The sequence below is a fragment of the Drosophila willistoni genome, assembly GCF_018902025.1.
Source record: "Drosophila willistoni isolate 14030-0811.24 chromosome XL unlocalized genomic scaffold, UCI_dwil_1.1 Seg141, whole genome shotgun sequence".
NCBI lineage: Eukaryota > Metazoa > Arthropoda > Insecta > Diptera > Drosophilidae > Drosophila > Drosophila willistoni.
The window spans coordinates 116,910-137,406 of record NW_025814052.1 but is presented as its reverse complement, the minus strand read 5'-3'; the positions used below and the strand labels follow the sequence as shown (position 1 = coordinate 137,406).

General features: G+C 36.3%; 1 protein-coding gene across 1 annotated transcript in view; it reads right to left on the bottom strand.

Moving 5' to 3' along the window:
- The window catches only part of LOC6648605 (low-density lipoprotein receptor-related protein 2), a 123,031-nt gene extending 107,539 nt beyond the window's left edge, over positions 1–15,492 (bottom strand). Inside the window, exon 1 of the mRNA XM_002070953.4 lies at positions 15,330–15,492. Within this exon, the coding sequence (XP_002070989.3) occupies positions 15,330–15,414 (85 nt within the window). The 5' untranslated portion in view covers positions 15,415–15,492. The remainder of the gene's footprint in view (positions 1–15,329) is intronic.
- Between the last annotated feature and the right edge of the window lie 5,005 nt (positions 15,493–20,497).

Genomic DNA, 20,497 nt, shown 5'->3' with positions numbered 1-20,497 from the left:
TTGTAGCTCAGAAAATGAATATCAATTAGTTAGACGGAACTTGGGTACACTTGATCTATGCTTGATTAGAGAGACTAATTGATGTAAATTAATAAGCAGCCCCAAGCAATTGTATTTGTAATGTACGTGATAGATATAGATGGATGGAGGGAGGGGCCAGAGTAGAGAGAGGACGGGAGATGTGTGAATGACTGACGCATTGCCGCTTGGCAAGGGAAGGGCAATGAAAGTCAAAAGCGCAAAAAGGTCAAACTGCAAAAATCTTCATCAATGTCAGCAAATCATTTGTCATTTGTCCTGTGTGGAGGGGGGGGGTGGGTGTAGGAGGTGGCTGATGGTCGCCCGAATATCATTAAAATTTTTGGTATACAAATCTTACGCTTTCTACCCTGTTTACCTGCCATCTTAAAAATGGGTATATTCACTCAATGTTTCTTTTGAATTTACCAACTATAAATGCCTACTCTACGGGGTATTTGAATATGCCATGGCCGAGTTAAGGTAAGTCCTAGGTGTTTTTTTATTTCAATTTTCTCCATTTAACATTTAAGTTTCATTTCTTTAGCATTTCAAAGCCATTTTTAATTTGTTTCTTCTTTGTGTTGTTGTTTCTTACTTTTTATTTCTATTTAATTCTGTCCTTTTTTTTTTGTTTTTGTTGTGCCCTCATTGTCGTTGTTCTTGTTCTTGTTGTTGTCTGCGGGCTGTTGGAGTCATTAAGTCAGCTTTGTTACGCCTCAATGCCTATGGAAAGGCAGACGACACGCCTACAAACCAAATAGCCCCCTCCCGGAACCCCGCCGCCACATTTCACCGACACTCCATGCCATCGGTCCACCATAATCCATGGCACACAGTCATCTAAATAGTCATGCAATTTTTGCAAATGTGAATTAAAGTTGCGGGAGGGCAAAAAGAAAAAATAAAGAAAACACCAGAAATGAGAAGAAATAAGCACACACAAAAAAAAAAAACAAAAAACAAAACCAAAACAAAAAAAGGAAAGAAATTAAATAAAAACTGTGGCAGCAATTAAAGCAGGAGTTTTCCTTTTTAAGCTCCTTTTTTTGTTTTTGTGTGTGTATTTCACTTCATTCTGCTGCTGGTTTTTTCTCCCTCCCTCTCTCTCTCTCTCTTTCTCTTCGTCATCTCCACTTGCCGCCCATTCTGCTCTATGGCCACTCCATGCCCACCTTTTTGGACTGCAAATGAGACATAATCAGCGCTGAGGTAAAAGGCTTCTAACGCTTTTAACTCGACCCAAAACTTACTCAGGTTCTTGTTTGGTTGTTTGAATAATTTTCAAAACATATTCTAAATAGATCTATCACATTATTCGGCCAATATTTGCTTAGCCTTTGAGTTATGAAAATAAACTTCTATTCAGTATACCCCATTTAGTATAGGGTATGTAAAAGAGAGAAACTGAAACTACTCATAATTGCACGCTAAACGCCATTTGAGTGGACATTTTTGTCAAGTGAAAAAGGAAAAGGGAATGCGACAGAGATAGATAGATAGAGTGAGAGAGAGAGAGAGAGAGAGAGAGAAAGAAAAAGGAGCACCTCACAGTGGGATCTTAATGAGTTCGATAGGTGAAGAGGGAACCATGAGTGGGCGGGAGGGGGAGCAGCTGCATTAGTGACAGGCAGACATAGTAGAAAAAATCTCGGTGAACAGCAGGAGATAAAACCTAGAGAAAAAGTTAATTTATAAACAGTTTCTTTCTCTCTCTCTTTCCTTCACACTTTCTTCCTGTTTCTTTTTCTTCCTTATGTTTTTATACCCTTGCAAAAAGGGTATATTAATTTTGGTCAAAAGTGTGCAACGCATAGAAGGAAGCATCTCCGACCATATAAAGTATATATATTCTTGATCAGCACGACGAGACGAGTTCAAATAGCCATGTCCGTCCGTCCGTCCGTCCGTCCGTCCGTCCGTCCGTCCGTCCGTCCGTCCGTCCGTCCGTCCGTCCGTCTGGATCAACGTAAACTCCTCCTAGACCGTAAGAGCTACAGAGCTGAAATTTTGCATGTAGGCTTGTATATACTGCAGGCATTGTATATCTCGGATTCAGCCGGATCGGATCACTATATCATATAGCTCCCATACAAATGGCAAAGTCACGGACAGTGACTTTTCTTAATAACTTCGTTATTTTCTGAGCGATTGTCGTGAAATTGAATATTGGTGAGTTAATTACACATATAAACGACTGTGCCAAATTTGATCAAGATCGGGTGACTATATCATATAGCTCCCATAGGAACGATCTTTCGAAAACAGTGACTTTGGTGAATAACTTCGTTACTTTTGACGCGATTGCTTTCAAATTAAACATTTGTTAGTTTAATATATCTGTTAATGACTGTGCCAAATTTGATAAGGATCGGGTAACTATATCATATAGCTCCCATAGGAACGATCGGTGGAAAACAGTGACTTTGTCCAATAACTTCGTTATTTCCTATGCTACGATTGCTGGCCGTTCTGTCGCAAACATTAGCCTTTTTAGATAAAACGTTTTTCCACTTTGATGGCTATAGGTAAGGAAAGAGTTACCAAAAATGTTGCAAGGGTATACAAACTTTGACGCGGTCGAAGTTAGCCCCGGCCCTCTGGTTTTTTTTTGGAGCGGATACTTACGAGTACTTAGTCTGAGCAAGACAGCAGTGAAAAAAGTACTGGGTACAAATAATAGTCTAGGTATTTTTATAATAATCAATCATTGATGTTCCAAGAGTTTTAACCCAATGGGGGGAACGGATAGAACAAAAAAGTTGCAGTAATTAAAAACTTTTGTTGGCAACTTTTTTTGTTTTTTTTTTCCAAATGACAAACTAAAAAGGGTAAGGTAAAAGTTGTTTTTTTGTTGTTTCTATCTTTATATTGTTGGTAGTTTTCGTTTTCATTTTAGTTTTTAAGAAACTGTCAACACGACATCTGCCTGCATATGAGAAAAGTTAATGAAAATGTTGATAAAAAAAAATAGCTAAGATGGCTTTTTACCTAAATAGTTTGGCCGAAAATTCCTTGCCAAAAAAGTTAAGAGCCGAGAAAATTCTCGTACAGTCATGCTTGACATTTTCAATTGCAAAAATTTTGTATTCAAATCTATAATTGAGCAAGCAGCAAAACTGAAACTGAAACTGGCCAAAAAAAAGTTAGGCATGACGTTTCGGTTTGGGGGAGGGGGGCTCAGGAGGAAGAAGAAGAGTGGAGTGCATAGGAGTGGCATCGTTGTCGACGGCAGCTGGTTACGCTAAGCAGCCGCATATTTATGGCTATGGCATTTGTATATAAGTACATGTGTGTGTGTGTGTGAGAGTGTGTGTGTGTGGTGTGTCTATGTGGTGTTTGAATGGTCAAATGGCGACTCAGGCCTGAAGAAGAGACTGAAACCGGAACAGAACACCGCAACAAGCTTAAAATACCGCAAAGACATCGTATGCATGTGTGTGTGTGTGTGTGTGTTTATGTGTGTGTGTGTCTGGCATCCATGAATGAAGCTCTCTAACGCAAAGGCCAAATGGACTATAGAGGTTTTTTTTTCGCATCTTCTTCTTTTTGTAGACCTGTTTACACTGGGCTTCTGAAAACTGAATCCAAACACTTTTGAAAATGCATAAAAACCCTTTTTTATTTTTGTAGGTCAATGAGAGATAAAATAAACGAATGAATGCAACACCTAAACACATTCATTTGCTAGAAAAAATACTGTGCCAGTTTACAAAAAAAACAAGATTTTGGAAAAGGACTTAAGTTTTTAGCACTTTCTTTTGAACTTTTATGAAGATTATTGAGATTTAGTAAGCCACAATATTAAGGACTTTTTCCAAGTCTTATGTTGTAATTGGCGAATTGCTAGATTTTTGAGTTGAAACATTTACTTATTTTGCCTACTTGGAAACTGTTTGTATTTCCTTTTCGTTAGGAGTGTACACGTATCTGTTTTGCTTAAAGATATAATATTCAAATGAATCGTCTGCCTGGCCCTAGTCTCTGATTTCAGTGTTGTCGTCTTCTGTTACAAAAGTCTGATTATCATTCTAATAGAATTATAGTAATCCATTCATCATACATGGCGACATTTTAGCTTCAATGTGTAGTGTAAACATATCTCTCTCACTTGCACACACACACACACACACACTCTGTCTCTCTCTCTCTCTCTCTCTGTTTCTGTCTTTCTCTGTCTGCCTGTCTATTTGACTGACTAACTTGGCATGCAGCTTAAAAAATATGGCACAGAGACTTCTGCACACTCACACACACACGCACACACAGAACTCACAGCTTGTGGGCTACTTGAAATTTGCATTGCAAAGTCTGCTTATTCACTCGCACACACACACACACACACACACACACACACACAACATTCCATTTTTTTGTCTGCCTTTTTTCTTTGCTTTTTGTTCGCGTATTTGCCCGAAAGGTAAACTGCAGCCGCTAGATGTCGCCTCGCATACAAATACACACACACACTCATTGGCACAGCCGCCCACACACACACACACACACACATAAATAATATGCCCACTTCCCCCCTCCCTCTTTTACCACCTTTGAGCAGCTCAGAGTCAGCTAACCGTCTCATGGTCCTCCCTCTCTCTCTCTCTCTCTCTCTCTCTCTCTCTCTCTCTCTCTCTCTCTCTCTCTCTCTCTAGCCTCTCGCTTTTCACTCCATGTCGAGTGAGTGTTGATTTTTATGGTCATTGACTTTTCTTTCAGCAAATTGTGACTGTGACATATATAAATATTGCACTATGCTCAAACTCATTTACCTCCCGGAATTTCCCCCTCCCTTCCCCCCACACACACACACACACACCCTGCCTTCCCTTATCCACGATCCTCAAACACTTACACACCTGTTTCAGGTGCAAAATGCAAAAAAAGGAGAAACGCAAGAAAAAGGGGAAAAAAGAGTTAATCAAGCAATTGCATTCAGTTGGCTGACAACAAGACTAATTCAATATTACAATTTAAGGCCCCCTTGTCAAAATCAAAAAAAAAAGATGAATTTATAAAAAATTTATACACATACATTCATGTGTATGCGTATGTACGTATGTATGTGTGTATTCCCACAGAAAAGGAAACAAACAAAAAATGTTAAAAGCTTTTCCTATTTAATTAAGAAAAAAAAAACGGCAAACGAAAATGAAAAGCAAAAACTCAGTTGGAATATTTATTTGGACTTTTCGATTCGTAATTTCATCAAAACTTCGTTATCATAAAAACAGAGTTGGAATTTCGATGCAGAGAAAAACATTAAATTCAAAAAATTCCTTACAAAAATGAAATTTACAAATTAATTTAATTCGAAAAATAAGAGTAAAAGAATTCCCAACTTTATACAACAAGACATTATCCCCTTTTTCATTGACATATTTTAATCTCAAATTTAAATCGAAATGGGAAATTTCGAACCAAATTTAGATTTAAATATTACATCAAATTTTTACAGTTTTCTCTTATATTTCCTATTATTTCGTTTCACTCTAAAAATGAAGCTGAAAATCATCAATAGTCAAGTTCAATAAAAAAATGACCTTATGGCTTGCCATATTTTATGATTACCTGTTAACTATATACATATACATATGTAGTTACGGATTAAAGCTCAGGAAAGAAAAAAAAAATAATATTCTCTTTGATCTATTAGATACTTTTGGCTATCTGATTCGCGATATACGACCCAAACAGTTAGTAAACTCTACAGTTTGGGTTACAAATATATATAAATTCATTTATATCATCGGATCGGCCATGAGAATTCATTTACATTTACAACGACATAAAAACAGCAACAACAACAACAACAACTTGACGTGAAAAAGAAGTAATCGTTAAAGCAAAAAACAAATCCCAAAAAAACAAAAAAAAAACGAAATGTATTAAACCCACTGCTGGTGGCTGTGCCTATCCGCTTTATGGAGATATTTTTACACTTTTCAGGCAGCAACAGCAGCATTTTGTCATTCAATTAATTTTGCTGCAAAATAAGTGCATCAGCGCGGAATAAAAACACTTTTTTTTATACACTGGTCAGCATGGTATTTTGTTTGCCATCAAAATGCACTGAATTAATTTTCAGAAAAACGGGATCAGATGAGGCATTCAAGTCGGTGACTTGATAAAATGAGGTTTAAAGTGTTTGAGGGCCTAAAAAGTGTTGCCTTATCAATTTAGAAATTCAAATTTTAGTTAGCAATTTAAGAAGAAAACGTTCTCTTACCGACTATACTACAATTTAAGAGTTAATTAAAATATTAAAATAATATTAGCAACAAAAGGCAAACGCAAAACATGGAGTTACACCAACAATAATAACAACAAAAGAGAGAGAGAGAGAAAAAAAAACAACAGGAGACAAACAAAATCGATTTAATCCCTCACGCTTTTGCACAAATATTTTCTCTGTCCCCGCAGTACACTGACTGTCCTATCCACCGAAAAAAGGGAATATTTTAAAACTTAATACTGTTGAGCAATAACAGGACAAACCGAAAATGGGTGAGTCAGGTGGATGACCAGGTCGCGCGTTTGGTTGCAATGGCCAAAAAGGAGGGGGTTATGGGTTATATTCCTACACGGCAAAAATAAACTGCAGAATAGAAAAACGAACCCAATCCCAATACACAATAGAACAAAGAAGCAGAGGCTGACGACACCAACCAAAAAACAACAGAAATATTTTGCAGTTTTTCATCTCTTTGAGATAAGAAATGAAAGAAAAATAAAAACGAAATTTCACAATTTGAAATTGTTGCTTGCTTATTTTTTTCACAACAGACCTTCCCATCATCAAATTGTTTCAATTAAAAAGAAAATAACACCAAACAAAAAGGAAGAAATGATGAAAAAAATTGATATTGAATCCAAAAGATTGACTAATCTAGTATACCCTATTGCAGGGTACTTAAAGACATTGTCGACATTGTTAACTTTTGTTTTTAGTCTTTGGGTTCTTTTTGTGTGTGTTTCTGTTTTCTTTCTAATTTTTTGTTAAAAGCATTTCAATATATATTTCTTTCTTTTCCATTTAGTGATCGCTAACAACTTTCGCATGTGTCATGGACCCTAATCAAAATCTCGTTATTGACATTGATGGTTGCTGTTGTCGCATTCGAGTTGTTGCCGTTGTCGTTGTCGTTGTCGTTGCCTTGCTGTGTGTAATTAATTATTCAAAAACAATTAACTTTGCCAGCCAACAACTGACAAACACACACACACATAGCCATAGATATGTACACTCACACACACACACACACACACATATACAGGCGGCATTAGTAAGCACAGTTAGAATGCATAACATATTTGTTCTATGCATATTACGTATACGCAGCATGGGCATATTGTTTTATCGTACCTTGATTCTAGACTCAAAACGTGTATCGCATTAAATATAATATAATTTAATATATGTAAGTATATATTTTCATATGTCAAGTAAAACCAGTATGATGCTAGAACTATCACTTAGCCGTATTCAATTGCAAATGACTTGGAAAATAGGAAAATGAAAGTTAATCGAAAAGCACAAAAAAACCTTTAAGTTTATTAGAAATAAATAATCATGTAAGACAATGTTGAACTACAAAATCATGGCACATATTGAACAAATCAAGCCATATTCCCGTAATACTATATAGAGAATTAACCGTTATTCGATTGTTTCATCAAATATACTGACTACCTTTGTCAATAGAAATGAAAATATGCGGCTTCCAGCTGAGTGATGGAAAAACAGGACATAAAGCTAAATGTTTCTCTGTCTACCTCCACCCCCCTCACTTGCCACACTCTCTTGTTTTTTCTAGGGACTTAGTACTTAGTAATTTATTATGTATGATTGTTATTGTTGGTGCTGCTGCTGCTGCTGCTGCTGCTGCTCATGGTTTTGTGGTCGCATATCTAAATGAGACATGGCATGTTGTAGCAGACGGAGGGATGTAGGAATAAGCCCCCCGCCCATGAAGTTATTCAAATATAATGCAATTTCCCCCAACATTTATAGTATTAGAGCAGAAATATTCAATGTCACTTTTTGGCCAAACAGAATAGAAAATGAAGTAAGTAAGTCGTCTCGCCGACTTAGATATACCATACACCAGTAAAGCAAATATTTCAACTTTATTAAACAAATGCATTTTCACATGCTTTTTACAAGCATATCTTTGTATCTCGCTCACTCAATCATACGAGCACCCTAGCGTCCCCACCAGCCAACGGCCAACTCCGGCCTTATGGAAAAACGTTTATATGCATAACTCGACTGTTTTTTGTCCGATTTTGATCAAATTTTGTATTTTGCTAGATATTAGTATTAAATTTAAGTGTGCCAAATTTGATTGCATAAGGTAAAAAAATACGGGAGATAATCAAGTTTTTCAAATTACGAGGGCGGAAAAGGGCGTGGCAAAATTTTTACACATACAAAATGTGTGCATTTACTAAGCGAATATACATACCAAATATGGTGTCTCTAGCTGGAATAGTTTTTGAGATAAACGCTTTTATTAAATTGCGGGGGCGGTAAGGGGCGTGGCAAAAATTTGAAATAAACTTGATCACTCTACATACTACACGAGTCTACATACCAAATTTGGTGGCTCTAGCTCTTACAGTCTCCGAGATCTAGGTGTTCATACGGACAGACGGACGGACGGACAGACGGACAGACGGACAGACGGACGGACGGACAGACGGACGGACAGACGGACATGGCTAGATCGACTCGGTTGTTGATCCTGATCAAGAATATATATACTTTGTGGGGTCGGAGATGCTTCCTTCTGCCTGTTACATACATTTTGGCGACTTTAATATACCATTTCACCCTATGGGTGTATGGTATAATGAGAGCTCTTCTCGTTTCAAAAGATCTGTGATTGATACGCTTCTCTTTCTCTGACTGAATGTCAATTAAATTCAGATTCATTGCATATAATATCACAAAGCCATAATTATAGCTAATTACATTACATGCCTTGTACTTCTTAATATAACACGAGACAATAAATATATTTAGATAACAGATTTGACACATGTCACATACGAGTAAAATAATGACAGGAAACCATCTAGAACAATCAGTGAATGGAACATTCCAATCGATTGGTATTTTCAAGGTTAAAATATTTAATACTTTGCCTAAAACTAAATAAATATGAGATGTTCTCAGATTATTCAAGCTAATTGCAGTTACTTGATCAAAAAACAGTTTGATAACAGAAAAAAAAAAACAAATCGACAGTAAATTAAATACCTATTTAAACAGGGTAACTAAGAGTCGTTATCGTTTATCGATTTGTTTTATGAATATATTCATTTAAACATGTATTGCTAAGCCGATTTGTTATGCTCAAAAGTAATTGCTTTTCTTTTTGTATTCCCCAAAAACTCACAAAAAATAGAAAACCCCATTTTCTTAATTCTCTTTTCTTTGTTGTTCATAATTTAAATGCAATATTTATTTAAATCAAACCCAATATCCATATATAAACAACTGCAAAAAACCAACAATATAAAAATATAAATTTCAATTTCAATTTCAATACTCATCATAGCAATAAATTACATAAATAGATACTTTTAAACTCGAGGCCGTAAAATGAAAACAAACTATGTGCATTTTCATTTGTATTTAGAATTTTGTTGAAGTTTTTTTGTTTCATTTTGTTTTTTAAGTACATTTTCAACTAGATACAGAAAGCCGTTAGATGCGTAGATAAAAAGAGTTAGAACTTGGAAACCAAAAGAGAAATAAATAAATATGTATGTAGATATCTATATATTTATATTCGAATGGATATATATATATTAGATACATATATAAGGTAAACACATAAATGGAGACTTGAAATTTAAGATAATTTGTATTGATTTTGATGTAATAAATTATTATCATACTATATAATATCAAAATCTTAATGTACCTACATATGTATCTACATATTTACATTGATGTGCATATTTTTTGTATATGTATTATGTATGGTTAATTAAATATCAGAATGTTAACTTGGACAGTTAGAGAGATAGATATGTAAATAAATCTGTTAATTTAAGATACAGAATGCAATAGAATACAAACAAAGAAGCAATTTGTTACTTATGTAGATTTTTAGATATTAGGAGGCATATGTACATATATGTATATATATTTTTACATACACATATGTATATGTATGTATTTACATAGATGTAGCATCATTTTACATACAAATATATACATTATTATTAGTTTTACTCAAATACTTAAACCACTTGGATTCCATTATCAATATCTTAATAATTATGATAATGTGACCTCCCAATACATAGACCAAAAGGTACATCAATACAAAGGAGTACATATGTACATACATACGTACGTATGTATATATACAATATCTCCATCTCGTTCGCACTTTTGGAGCCCATAGTGCACATGCACTGCCAGTTTTGTTGTTGATTGTTGTCGCGCGGCGTCGGTGATCGCCGGTGCCAGGCACCGAAACCGAATGCTGCAGGCAGAGACAGACAGACGGACAGATAGACAGACAAAGCAGAGAGACAGAGAGAAAGAAAGAGAGAGATAGAGAGAGAGAGAGAGGGAGAGGGAGAGGGAGAAAAACACGCACACACGAGAAAATTGAAGAGAAACAGAGAAGAGAGGAGAGCAACAACAACAACACAACAAAGCGGCAATAAAGCAGCCAACAACAAAAATATTGTTTATAGCAACAACAACAACAACAACAACAAAATACTAATAATAAAAGCAAGAAAATACCTTTTGCCGATCAAGCGAACCGAAAGAGAGAGCAAACAGAAAGAGGGAAAGAGAGAAAGATGCATGTGACCGTCGACCGGTCGACCTATGATGTTATTACCGGTGCCCACCCGCTTAAGCATCCACACCCCCTCCATACCAGCCAGCCCTCCTCCTCTTCACACAATCATCTCTCCTCTTCCTCCTTCCTCACCACCTCTTCTCCATACCAACAACAAACTCGGATGATCTTTTCCACTTTGTTGTTGAGCGAAGCGAAACGTTCATTACAACAACCAGAGACACACACAGAGAGAGAGAGAGAGAGAGAGAGGCAGTGGGAGAGAGAACGCGAAAGACACAGAGAGAGCGAGAGGTAGAGTGGGTGAATAGGAGAGGGACAGCGGGTGTATGGGCTGGGGCCGAGGCTGGAGACAAAAAAAAAACCAGTAAAACAACAAAAACAACCGGCCGGCTAGCCACAAAGAGTTCAGCCAAGCGCAACATCGACGTTGACTGCGCAGCGGCTGCCTCTGCCCCATGGAAACTGCTCTTGTCAGTGTGTATGTGTGTGTGTGTGTGTATAGAGCATGTTGCATGTTGCAGCTAAAGATTGCAGTTTGAACTGGTTTCACCTGCCCCCAAAAGAGGAGGCACAAACGAAACAAATACAAAATTATATTTTGCAATTTGCATATTTCATTTACTTTGACAACGACTTGGATCTCTCTCTCTCTCTCTCTCTCCCTCACTCTCCTTCTATCATGCTGTTATCCTCTATCTCAGCCAACCAATTCTCTTCACAGCGAAAGTTGACATCAAAGCTCATATGTCGAGGAGATCACAAAGTTTGCCAGCATTTCGGTCAAAGTATTTGCAAAAGTTGCCTGTGCCCTATGCCTAAAGCAAGAGGACAACCAGGACTGGACTATGTGTCCTTTAGGGTTGACTGCTTGGTCCTCCTAAAAAGGATGCCAAGTAAGAAATTTTTTGTTCAATATTCATAACTACGTATGACTTGGTATTAATTGAATATTTACAATTAAATTAATGAAAATTTTATTCACAATTCTATTATTTATTCACATAGTTGGAAAAAGGTGTTGTAATGGCTATTATTCATTGCAGGACGGTCGCACATGGCTTAAACCGTGCCTGAGGGCAACCGATGGCGACCACAGCAACATAAGAAACACGGACAACACACACAGTTTCCCACACACACACACACACACACATTGCAATTAACTTCGCGGTGCATGGAAGGGCCAACAACTCAGAGCCCACCCACTGGCCCAACTGCTTTGTGCCAAAGAAGAATCCGCAACAGCTGCGGCAGTGGCTTTTGCCGCTGTTGTTACTGCTGTTGCCATTGCCGACCATGTTGCTGCCAAACGTTTGTGATTAAAGAGCAAAATTGAACAGATTTCGCAATGATGGAATGATTGGTGGCAAAAATGTTCTGACGGTATGTTAGTTTATCTCTAGAGGCGAGTCATTAGTTGCGGCGACACGCTGCGTAGTCTCCACAAGATAATTGGTAACTGGGGCCAAAAATACCAAAAGGGTTAAATGTGCACAAGATCATTTAAATGCTAGTGATGAGAAAATAAGATTGGAAAATCCCATAGAAGGTGAGTATAAACAAGTTTTGAATATACATTTTTTTTACACATTCCGGAATCAATTTTCATTTCTCTCTCTCATATGGCACTCTCTGTTTTCTATCTCTTGTTGTTCATTGAGACTGCTCTCAGTCATTGCTGACATCGTCATCGTCATCGTCATCGTCAACTGGGATTGAATGAGTGTCACTCTGTAACTAGCACACCGATGAAGATGCTGCCAATGATGTTGATGATGATGTTGATGATGATGATGTTGCAGTTGCTTTTGTCGATGATGATGATGATGTTGATCCTCAACTGGCAATTGAAATTGGAATTGCATTCTCGTTGAACGTCATCAGCGTCTGCCGTCTGGCATACTACTCAAAAAATTGGAATTTGAATCCGGTTACACCCCGATTGCACTCATATCTCCCTCTACCCCATTCCTCCACACGAAATCATTGCTTAGCCTGTCTAGTCTATTGGCACCTCAAAAATGTTGGATACGGCTATGTTTATTAAATGCCATTTAAAGACCAGACAGTTTTTTTTGAATCTTGAATCTTCATTTGCTTTGCTTTTGCTTTTACTGGTGCTCATTGTGAGGGAGGAGGCGCCAAGCTCACGGAAGTGTACCCAAGTTTCTCTCTATGTCGATGTATATTGGTTTCTGTGTATGTGTTGGTGTTGTGTAGAGTTGCATTGTCAGCAACAAATTGCAACAACAATACATGGCTCAAATGTCAAAAGGTACAACAGCAACGACAGCAGCACCACCAGCAACAGCAACATAGCCTGGCAAGCGCAATCAGCAAATTGCATTAAATGACTTTGTATTGCAGTTGTCGTAGATTTATCATCAACAGAGTTACCGAAAGGGCGACCAAAATAGACAGAGACAGAGACAGAGACAGAGACAGAGAGAGCGAGAATGCGAGAGGCAGAGATAGTGACACCATCATTGACCGAGTGAGATAGAATATGTAGGTCCGTAACACTTGTCACATGACTCTCCACTTTCTTGTAACCTAAGCACCTGAAATCGAACTTGAACCGTTCAACTGAAATCTATCAGTTGTAAATTGCAGTATATATACCTATATTTACCCGTATATATAGCTTAAAGTATCGTATTAATTTGTATATCTACAACTACTACTACTACTTCACAATGAAATTCAAAGTTGAATGGAAAAATTTTCGATAGCGTCATCGTTTTTTATGTATATAGGGTGCATATAGAGTGCAAAAAGTGATTTAAATAATTGCATAATCGGAAGTGAATATTGAAAGTGATGAATCAAAAAGTTAATGAGGCAAATAATAGATAAACTTAAGTACCTAATAAAACATGAAACTACTCGCAAGTAATTAGTAACAAAAAAAATTAAGAAAAAATCAAATCAGAAAAATCTTTAGTTAAAGATATCAAAAAATTCAGTAAGCCAGTGAATAAATACTAAAGATATACAATTTGTAGTAAAAATAATAAAATATTAGAAATTATTTTCAAGTACTTGGATTTTTCCATAGCTCGTTTCGTTTTGTTCTTTCTTTTTCTTTCTCTTTGCCCCTGAATGTAGCAGCTATGAATCTATCCATACTAATAGCCAGTCAACCAGCAGCATCAAGGGCATAAAATCTGTGGTGGCGCACACACATTAAAGCATTTTTACTTAATTAAAATCAACGGCCAAATGGCCGCCCCCATATACACATATACATACACACATACATACATACATATACAAATACATAGTTATTTCTGCGTTGTGCGTGTGTGTGTGTGTGTGTGTTTTGTAAAGACGTGCCTCGAGAGCTTCCCATTTTTTACTCTGTGTGACTAACGACTTGAAATTGCGCTTATTAAGACTTCCTGATTCATAATTCTCAGGCAACAAACACTACACAACTTGGCGCACTTTTTCCTCTTTGTCTGGCTTTTGTTCTCTCCCTCTCCCTCTCTCTCTCTCTTTGGGCTATAATTTAATAATTCTTTATGTTTGTTGGTTTTCTCTTGCCTCTGCCCTATTCTCCTCTGTCTGTGTTCGTTTTGCTAGTGTAGATTTCGCCCTTTCTACCTACCTTTAAAGTAAAGTGTTAATCAATGGCAATCACATGATCATTCTAATTGACAGTTAAAAAGAATCTCTTAATGGTACTCCAAAAAAAAAAAAAACGTAGAAAAAAGAATCGGGAAAGTTCATACAAATCTAAAAGTTTAGGAAAAAACCTGTAAGTGGAAAATAAAAATCGTACAAAACACAAATCACTAGTTGAAATTCTTCTTTTCACGGGGCTTAAAGTGACATATCCTCATGCACTTATTACTTTGTTGAGAATTATTTGAAAACCTATAATTAGTCGGTTTACACAAAAACTTTTGACATTTTAGACAAATAATTTTGTATTTCATTCAACTTTAAATGTCAATCATATTTTATGACACTTAAAAGGTGGAAAATCGATGTTTGCTTCAGTCAGTTGCAATTCTCAATTAGTTTTAGCGTTGACGTTACGGTATAAGGTTCTTTATCAGAGTCTGCTGATGAGATAGAACTTTGTGCTTCTTAAACTAGCTATAAATATAGACAAGCTGCTCACATTTTCAAAAGAGACCACGAGGTAGCTTAAATGCAAGATTTGTAAAATGATAATCTAAAATGTAATGTAAACCTTAAGTGGAATGTATTAAAGATGCTGATTGATTTTGAAAACCAATTCGATGTTATATACAGAACCAAAAATCGGGATTACAATAAACAAAACGAATCAAATTTCGAGAGTTTGGCAAAAAAATGTTCTTAATATCTATAGAGTTGCCACCTAATCAAAGAAAGGTACATACATCAAATTATTATCAAACTAGACTTTTTTGTTCTTGTTCTTTTAATAATTTTTGTTACCCAAAGAGGCGGAAATAATGTCTGCTATTGACATGTTTCACTCACCTGTATTAGCTTGACGTAGACGCGCCTCTCCCAATAGCGCTGCAGTGGCCGGATTATCCAGATTATTTATAAGCACTATGGCCATAAGGAGAGATATGGCCACTGAGCTGAGATGATGACAATTGCTGCTGCTTCTCCTGCTAAAGTTGCTGCTATTGTTGTTGTTGTTGTTGCTCCTCCAATGTTTGCTATATTTATGTGTTTGTTTTCTTGTTTTTGCTATTGTTGGTGTTGTTGTTTTTGTTGTTGCTGCTGCTGCTGCTCCTCTTGTTGTTGTTGTTGTTGTTGTTGTTATTATTGATGATGATGATAATTCTGTGGTTAAAGCAGCCGCAGCGACTGGTGGCGGCCAACGTGAGCGCATTTTGGCCTTATTAGGTGGCTTACGACCAAATCCGAATCCAATGCCCACGGGCGTCGGATTCATTTTGGTTTCCACTTTAGACCCTCTTCTTGGTCTCTCTTCTCGTTGTTGTATTATTTGTTTCCTTCTTCTTTATTGGGCACTTTTATTTTTCTTTTGCTTTCTTTCTAACTCTTACTCACTCACGCACTCACTCTCTCTCTCTCTCTCTCTCTTTCTCCTTTTCTCAAACTATCTTTCTTTCGTTTGCTTCTTGATGAAGTTGTGCGTTCTGTTTTAATGTTGAACTCTTCAAAACGAAAACATGAAAAAAAATTTGTTTATTAATTAGACATAAGTAAATTAAACGCGTTTTAATTAATCAGATTTGCGTGATAACGCTTCTATTTGAAATATATATTTATATCCTTTTTGCCCGTTTGCCTTTTTGCCCTTTGCAGCGTTTTTCTTTTCGTTTTTTTTTTAGCGCTTTTCGTTTTGGTTTTATATATTCGTTTTACTTATTTTGTATGCATATATATTGCCAACTTTGTGTAAAAGTAAGAAAGATAAACGTTGTCTCGCTCTCTCTCTCTCTCTCTCTCTCGCTGTCTCTCCCGCTCACTCACTCTTTGCACACACTCTTTTAACACTTTTTACAATAATTGAAAAACTTTTCTGCTTCTGAACTTTTTTTCCTTTCGTAGTCGTCCTACTGCTTGAAACTTTTTTTGTATTTTTTTTTTTTTTTATTTTATTTTGTATTTTTTGTATTTTTTTTATCAGGCCGCACTCAAAAAATTAAAATTAATCCTGCAACGAGAGTAAAAAGGGAAAAGGAACAATATTAAATCAAAATTATGCAAGAGTTTTTATGAGAGCACAAGAAGAAAAATAAAAAAGAATTCAAATAGAACCTTGAACAGATTACATTAAATTAATAAAACATGAAAAGAAAATCTTAACGGAATCAAGACTTTTAAATATCCTGCAAGGAGCAGATATATTTTTGACTAATTGCAAGATCTATCTAAATTTTGAGACATATGTTATTTGTTTCTTGAGAGAAAAGATCTCAAATGGATGATTGAGAAATACTTTTAGAGGCTTAGACATTAAGGTTAGTTTGTTAAATAATAAGTATGATAATATTGTTGATCAAAAATATGAATATAGTACTCATATTATATACGTTTTGATAAAGTGTAAAGAAGTCGTTATTATACAATGCAATCAAATAAGATGTCCCGTGAAGTGAATGTGTGTATAGATGGGTGTGTGTAAGGGTTGCCAGGGGTATTGAGAGAGTGGAAAATCACGCACTCTAGAATCCACAAAAGAAGTCACAATGACAGAAAAATAAGGAGCAACAATAAACAGAGAGGCCGTCGAATGTCTGTGGGGAGGGGGAGGCGGGAAATAGAATGGAAAACCATTGAAGGTATTAGACAAAGTGATCCAAGTGGTGGGTGTTGTTTGGGTGTAGACTGATTACTGAGCAAGCTGACAACAACGAGTCAATAAAAGAAATTGCTAATGTGCGCAAATAAAAATGGCACAAAATAGACGACACATGCGTGTGTCTTTCTATCTCTTTCTTTCCTTCTCTCTATCTATTTTTCTCTACGTCTGGTTAGACAATTGAAATTGAAAATCAGTGAAAACCTGTTTTCACACACACACACACACACACACATTCACATAGACAAGTACACCATGCATTATGCATGCAAGCGAACTGAGAGAAGAAAATGCATTGAAAAATTGCAAACAAACAGCACAAAAAAAAAATACAAAAAAAAATTGAAAAATAGAGGAAAAAGAAAATGAGAAAATGAGTAGTGTAGAGCTTAAGAGGGCAGACGAAATTTGTATACTCTCATTTTTTAGAGTTGAAGAAATCAATTGATCTGTAGTTTATTGAAAAGCTTGAAAAGTTATTCAATTGCTAAATATCATTATCATTAGGAATCTATGCACTTAAGACTTGTTGGCCATTATTATAGTCTTACAAAGTTTGTGAGTTTCCATTTCCTATTAATACTTATTTCCATAAGTTGTTAAGGTTTAACTCTGGCTTATCGAATTTCAAAAGAAGATCTATAGAAAAAAACAATTGAAACAGTCATTCTCAAACCATTTCAAAATGGTTGATTTTTATATTTTAAACATTAACAAATTAATTTACTGCAAAGAGGTTAAACGCGATAAAAGAAAATTCATTTTCCAAAATAGTTTCAATAATTTGACTGAAATTCCGTAAAGGTAAAACGTGCAAAATACATTTCTCTACTCTTGTGTACATGGATATAAAAGGTTTAATTTCCATTAAAAACAAACAAAAACAAAAAAAAAAACAAATTTAATTCATTTTTTTAAATCCCTTTTAGTAACATAAATGATGTTTTGTTGTATGTTTTTATTTTTGTTCTGGTAAAATGATTTAATTGATTGCAACATGTCCTTTGTCTACTGCAATAACGATCCCCTGCAACCACTAGACCACTTGGTAGGCTAAATATATGAGATTATATTATGAAAAACTTATTAAATGTTTCATTTTGTGTTTGTTTTTCATTAGGAACTTTTATGAGTAGAAAATACTTCAGACAAAGGTTGCCAACGAGGGAAAGAGTATGGAGTGGAAGTAGTAGTATGAGGAGAAAATTTCCAAATCCTATATCAGTTGAAGAGCCATCAGCAGCACCAGCAGCAGCCACAACAATTTTTTGCCATTGTTGTTGTTGCTCCCATGGGCCATAGTCAACGTCGTCGCCGCGACTCAAATGAAAAGTTACGCGCAATGCCGACCGCAAAACACAAACCAGAGTGATAGGCTTGATGGGTGGGTGGAGGACAAAGCAAAGCGTTGTGAATGGGGGCGGGTGAAGGGGGCATATAGTATATACCGGGGGAATTAGTGGGCGAGCATTCTAACTGAATGTGGGCGGTAAAATAGCAGCACCTAGGCGCACCTGTCCGTTTTCATTACGGCAAGAATTGGCAAAAGGTATTTTTTTTTTGTTTGAAAATCGTGAACGGAGGCAGGCAACTCCTCATTCTCTTTCACATCCGCAAACTTGTCTTCGGCCTCGTCCTCATTCTCGTTCTCGTCCTTGTTGTCGTTGTCATAACTTGAAATTGAAATGTGCAGCCAAGAGGAGCGGGCCTAACGAGCCAATCACGCGCCCATCTTTAAGCTGCCCCTTCGAAGTCTCCACCCGAAAATCATTTTGAAGCTGGATTTATTGCGTGGCCAAAAATGAAAGAAAGGAAAAAAAAAATACCCATTTTCACACGCCACGTGTTAGTATCGATTCTACAATACCCTGCAAGTACACTTATTGTTGCACCTCTCCTCCTGGGAAGAAGACGACGATTTCTAGAGTTTGTTCTATTCTTATTTCTCTGAAATTTAATTGATCCCAATATATCCCTATGGCTCATGTGTAATGGGTATTGAAAACCGCTAATGTGCGCGCTGAAAACCAGCGCGTGAAGTGAAAAGCATTCACCCTGCTGCCCGTACTACGTACTGTCCGCCAATTTGCCACACTCCGCCCTTGGCATCAGGTGCGCATTATGTCAAAATATGAAATATGATAAGAAAAAAAAAAAAAACACACGAACAACAAAAATAAATAAAAGATAATAACATAAAAAATATATATCAAATTTGAATTTCTTCTTGTTTTTTTTTTTTTTATTTTTCTGGAGGGCGATAGGGCAAAAGTATTTATTGAAAGGAAAGCACATCAACGGAAAACCAAAAGCGGAAAATTTTTTACTTTTATTACTTGAAACGAAATTTATATTGAATCTGTGGCAGTTGCATGGATTGAATGAAATCTCTCTTTAACTTTTTGTATCTCTATTTTTAGGCTATTTGAAAATGATCTCTAGCCAAATTGGACAGGCAAATAAGAACTTTTGTTGACTACTTTTTTTAGCCATCTAAAGAGAAATTAAATTAAAATGAGATTATAGGAATGAAGTGATTGATTTAAAACAGAATAACCCTCAACATTCCTCTAGCATCTGGCAGGGTACGATTATCAAATCCACAATTAAAGAATTTTCATATTTGTATTAAATATGAGGTCTTACTTTTTGGAGTTATAAAGAGACGAAAAAAGTCAAAAATTATTTAAAATATTGATATTTCGTGAGGTGTCCAGACCTCATGGACTGCCCCCTTTATCCGCCCAGATATGGAAGTACCCTTTGTGCCTATTCTTCTGTAGGTAAAGAAATGTTTCATTTTTTGTTTCGTTTGTGAATTTTCATACCCTTGCAAAAAGGGTTCTTAATTTTGGTCAGAAGTGTGCAACGCATAGAAGGAAGCATTTCCGACCATATACAGTATATATATTCTTGATCAGCATGACGAGACGAGTTCATATAGCCATGTCCGTCCGTCCGTCCGTCTGTCCATCCGTCTGGATCAACGCAAACTGCTCCTAGACCGTCAGAGCTACAGAACATGTAGGCTTGTATATACTGCAGGTGTTGTATATCTCGGATTCAGCCAGATCGGATCACTATATCACATAGCTCCCATACAAACGGCAAAGTCACGAACAGTGACTTTTCTTAATGACTTCGTTATTTTCTGAGCTATTGTAGTGAAGTTTAATCTTGGTGAGTTTATTACACATTTAAATGACTATGCCAAATTTGATCAAGATCGGGTGACTATATCATATAGCTCGCATAGGAACAATCGGTGGAAAGCAGTGACTTTGATCAATATCTTCGTTATTTCCTATGCTAAAATTGTAGGCCGTTCTTTTGGAAACATTAGCCTTTTTAGCTTAAACGCTTT